General features: G+C 47.1%; 1 protein-coding gene across 1 annotated transcript in view; it reads right to left on the minus strand.

The window, feature by feature from the left end:
* The window catches only part of LOC103590334 (protein kinase C-binding protein 1-like), a 27,947-nt gene that overhangs the window by 19,674 nt on the left and 2,944 nt on the right, over positions 1 to 5,329 (minus strand). The window contains exon 2 of the mRNA XM_008572550.1: positions 1,217 to 1,365. Within this exon, the coding sequence (XP_008570772.1) occupies positions 1,217 to 1,365 (149 nt within the window). The remainder of the gene's footprint in view (positions 1 to 1,216; positions 1,366 to 5,329) is intronic.

Below are 5,329 nucleotides of genomic sequence, written 5' to 3' on the forward strand. Positions count from 1 at the left end.
GATCCGAACCCTCGGACGGGAGCGCCTCCGCGCTTCCCAAGCGGCGCACTATCCAGTGCGCCACCGGGCCGGCCCTAATTTTTAATTTTTATTCCTGTTTATGTCATTTAGTTCAATTAATCTTCACAAGCACCCTGTGAAATTAGTAGTATCATTATCCCCATTGAAGTAGATGAGAAAACTAGGCACCAAGAGGTTAACTTTCCCACTGCCACACAGCAAAGGCAGAGCTGGCATCTTGCTCTATAATTTTGAGAGCAAAAATAGATTTGTGCTCAGAAACACACATCTCTCACAGGCCTGGGTATTTAACCATTGCTAGGTCTCTTTCCTTGAAAGCAACAATCTTGTTTAATTTAACCTTCAATCCCCAGGGCCCACTCCAGTACTCAATAACACACAAAATGGATGAACGCATCCCTAGGAATCGCTGCACACAAACAAGTGGTATCGGCACCACTGGGACAGTGTTTCTGCCGATGCTAGGAGATGTGACCTCATAGTCCACAGAGGGGATAGATGAATTCCACCAGTAAGTCCATAAAGTACCTCTCATTTTTGTTTAATCAGAAGAATATCTAGCCTGCATCAGAGAATATCAAAGCCTGAAGGTTCCTTAGCCGAGATCCAAGACGTGAATAGATGTTCCGTATCTAGCTGAATAATCCTGGCTCCCAAGGGAGGATGAGGTCTGGGTAAGGTTCAAGCTGCCCGGGGTCAGTGCTCAGTGAGAAGGAATCATGGCCAATTACCAAAGTTAACCTCGGGCAGTGCCCCTTACCACAGACCTAAACCCCTCATGTTACAGATGAGAAAACTGAGACCGGAAAGGAACATGTCTCAGCCACGCAATCACCTCCAGACAGAGCTCAGAATCGGTCTGTTGGCATGGCCCAGGGTGGGTGAACATCTTCAGGCCACACAGGGGAAACAGTCGTATAAGCACGAAAAAAATTAATCTAAGGAAAAGCCCCAGTCCCTAAAGAACAATATCCTCATCTCATTTGGGTCACGGCTCTGTCTCCAAAACAGATCTGAAAACCCACTGGAAATTTTTACACAGGCCCATTTTGAGCTGTCCTTTCTGTCCTATGCAAATGACATCTTGTTTTTAAATGCCAAGAGCATCGGCTCTAAGAAAAACCCAGAGCGCTCCGGTGCTGCTCACCAGCCTTTGTCCCCCTGGTGTGGACACCATTCCCAGCAGCTCCTTTACCTGCTCCTTACTGTTATTGTTAAGTAAGCCAGGTTTCTTTTTCTTTTTAATAGGGCTTGTTGATGTGTCCTGTGGTGAATGGCCATTGGAGGAATGTGGAGGGCTGGGGAATTTTCTTTTCTGGGCTGTTCTCTCTGTAGAGCCAGGATCTGAAAGAGACACAGAGAACCACACATTTTAAAACAGTCAAGGAGGCCTAGGCCCCACAGTGAGGAGGGGGTGTGTGGGACATAGGGCATGTCGTCCCCAAACTCCACATGCCATTCCAGTGTTCCTCCTCCTAGAATATACGTGGCCCCCTCTTCACTGTCTGCCTCAGAGGTCACGAAGTCTTTCTTCGGCCTACATAGCATTTTGTAAAATCTTAATTCATTGCCAAAATATACTGTTTTGTTTTGTTTTGTTTTTTGGCAGCAGCTCGCCAATATGGCGATCCAAACCCTTGACCTTGGTGTTATGACCTTGGTGTTATAGCATAACAGTCTAACCAGCTGAGCTAACCGGCCAGTCCTCATTGCCAAAATATAAAAACTTTATTTAACTCTGATTTCTGGCTTCATTTAAAAAAGCATATCAGGGCCTGCATGGACCAGACAGAGTTGAATAACAGCCATCCACTTTTAAATGGCAAAATGCCCTTCATTTTGCCACAACCACCACCCTTCTCTACTGCACCCCTGTTGACAAGGCCTGACCAAGATGCCAAGAGTCATCACACAGGCTCTAGTGTTATTCTTATCCCAAAGAAATATTTCTTCTCTACCCCTGTGCCTGATGGCCAAAGCAGTAAACCATGAAAGACCAAAAGGCCACACACTTAAGGAAATAAAGGCACACATACTTCTTTGTGGAAGACAACAGCATTTATTTGTGTTTATTAGGCTAACAAAGTATAACAGTACACAAAAAATACACCCCACCCATCAGAAAGTTCTCATGGCTCCATCACCGGTAGGCATTGTTTGAGACCTTCCTCAAAAGAGATCAATACACCAATTACATTCTCACTGATTCTCACCTGAAAAATGCCAACCCCACTCTGCCAGCTCATTCTCCCAGCACCTCATTTAAACACATGCACACTTCCCACCACCATCCATCCGATCTCCACCTGCAAGGACTTGAATCCACTCCATGTACACCGGTGGTCTTGTTAGCTTAGGGATGATATAACGGCACAGCCTGGTATACCTTACATCCTGAGGAATGAAAGGTACAGACACCAGGAGAGGAGAGAGCTACACCAAGAACATAAGGGGATGGGATGGGATGTGAAATCCAGAAAGATGACTATCCCCAAAGACATTCCTCCTCCAGTTTTACTACTCAGGCAAGTTCTAGCACGCAGGTTGTACAGTACACCCCCGTGCAGAGGAGTCACCGATGGCAAATTAACAGGGCCAACATGGCCATGGGGAAGGCCTCCTAGTGGTAAACTTTTGATTGGAAAGAGAAGCACCTTCCAGCAGACTCACAAAGGAAGAAAATGAAGGCTTTCCCAAAACCCAATCCACAGGATGGAACTCTCCAGCCTCACCTGGCAGGCTTCAGGACAATCCTGAATAAATGTTCAGGGTGCTGCACAGAGACCCAACCCCAAGAGGAAATTAAATGCTAACCACAGGCACCTTGAGATGAACAGACCCCAGTGGCTGGAGAATCATCCCACAGACATAAAATTGGAGACCCGAAGAACCCAAAGGGATGGCCCAAAGGCACAGAACAGCTGGTTAGCGAGACAGCTCGTTAAAATTGTGCAGCCTACGGGTGGGACGGTCCCCCAGAGAAAACCTCCTCTCATTCCCATAGGGTCCTCACCCCACACTGCCACCACATGTGAAACTCTTTCTCCACACAGTCCTGACTCAACACTGTCTTCCTAGAAACACATCCTATAAATACAGTCACAGGGGAGCAAAGCATGTGCAAGATGATTCAACTGCAGCACTGTGTGCTGTGCCTATGACTGGAAACAAATGTCCACAAATGGAGGACTCGTCTAACAACACATTACATCCATGCAATGGGATATTCTGTAGCCATTAAGAATAACAAGGCCCTTCTACTCAAAGTGGTGTATGACGATGTCCAAGCTTCTGCGTCAAGTTAAAAAAACAATGCAGGGGGCTGGCCAGTTAGCTCACTTGGTTAGAGCTGGTGCTGATAACTCCAAGGTCAAGGGTTTGGATCCCTTTACTGGTCAGCCACGGAAAACCAAAAAAAAAAGGCCACACACACACACACACACACACACACAATATGTGTCTAACACCATTAATGGACCAACATACATCTCCCGAAAAAGATGTAATATATACATCAATGTTTGCATAAAACTAGAATATTCCTGGATGAACACAAAAGTACAACAAGAGCTCTACAGGAGGACTGGTGGTTGCCTCGAGAGGAAAGCCTACAGGGAGTGCGGAGATGATCATTTTTCACTGTGCACCCTTGTGTACTGTATTTATCATGTTCCTGGATGACTACATCAAAATAAAGAAAATCAAAGATGAAGTTTTTGGCAGGCTCAGTTTCACATAAAAAAGCAGCAGGTGCAAACCAAAGCCAATAATGAGCGAACGAATGAGGGAGGACAGATTTAGGATTAGAAAATGTCACCACATGGGTAAAGTTAGGGCCAGATCACCGCAGGCTTGTGGACCACAGGAAGGAGTCTGGGGTTTGTTCTACAAGGATCTGATAAACCCCAATAATTCAGCTCAAGTGTCAGAGCACGGGTGTTTAATAAAAACGTTTTGGAGGCTCAAAGGAAACATGTCCTGGAAGAAATGCATCCTGGGTAGGCAAAAACTGAAAGCAATCAGGCAAAGGTTTTGGTTTTGTATGTCTTATAGTTTGTGAGTAGATTTTGAAATAGAGTACATGAGCAAAGACCCACCAGTGGGAAAGTGAGGGGCACGTTCCGGGAAAACAAGCGCAGTAGTGTGTTTTGATGTTTCTCAATGGAGCACTATTGGATTTTGGGAAGGAGAGCTCTTCCTCATTGCAAGGACAACCTCAGCACTCTCCCATTCGATTCCATTAGCACCCCCAAACATTGTGACAACAAAAAGAGAGGTAGCACTACCCTCCTGAAAAACCACTGAGCTGGAACACAGGGCACAGTGGATCAACACAGTCCAGCAATGCTTAGTCACCCTTGGAGCCAGAAAGGGCACCAGCTGCTCCGGGACAATCTAAGTTCTCCACCTGTGACTGAGATCCCCTGGGACAATGGTTCCCAAAGTGTGGTCCCCATACCAGCAGCAGCAGTATCACCTGGGAGTTTGCTAGACATACAAATTCTGGAGCCCCACCCCTGATCTACAGAATCAGAAATTCCAGGATAGGGTCCAGCAATCTGTGTTTTATCACCTCCCAGTGATTGGGATGTATGCTAGTTTGAGATGGTCTTGGGTGTTGTTTAGAGGATGGAATCTGAGTTCTCAAGACTAGAGAATCCTATTCCACACTGGAGAGCCAATCTGCATCAATCTCCTCTACTTCCCCACCACTTTGCAGGGGGCCGGTTCACAAGCCAAGCAAGAAGGCAAGGCTGGAGAATAAGCCTAAATAGGAAACAACCCCAGGCAAGGTTCTTTACCTCTCAGGGCCTCCCTGACTCATCTGTAAAAAATGGGAAGAGAGGAGGAGAAAGGGACAGACCAGAAGTTCTTGCGTGGAGTCCATGACAGTGCTTCAGGGACCCGTGAACCACATGCCACCTTTCTACACGTGAATGCAATTTCTTGAGAAGTAGGACCATATACTACTTCTCCTTCTCAAAGGTCCTCAGCTCTGATTAAAAACTATAAAGGGGGGCCGGCCCGGTGGCGCACTTGGTAGAGTGCGGCGCTTGGGAGCACGGCGGTGCTCCTGCCAAGGGTTCGGATCCCATATAGAGACCGGTCCGCTCACTGGTTGAGCGCGGTACGGGCGCGACACCAAGGGTGGCGATCCCGTTACCGGTCACGAAAAAAGATAAAAAGGAAAAAAAAAAAAACTATAAAGGGCAGGGCCGAGCCCGTGGCGCACTTGGGAGAGTGCTTCGCTGGGAGCACAGCGGAGCTCCCGCTGCGGGTTCGGATCCTATATAGGACTGGCCGGTGC

This window comes from Galeopterus variegatus, unplaced genomic scaffold (assembly GCF_000696425.1).
Source record: "Galeopterus variegatus unplaced genomic scaffold, G_variegatus-3.0.2 Scaffold805, whole genome shotgun sequence".
Lineage (NCBI taxonomy): Eukaryota > Metazoa > Chordata > Mammalia > Dermoptera > Cynocephalidae > Galeopterus > Galeopterus variegatus.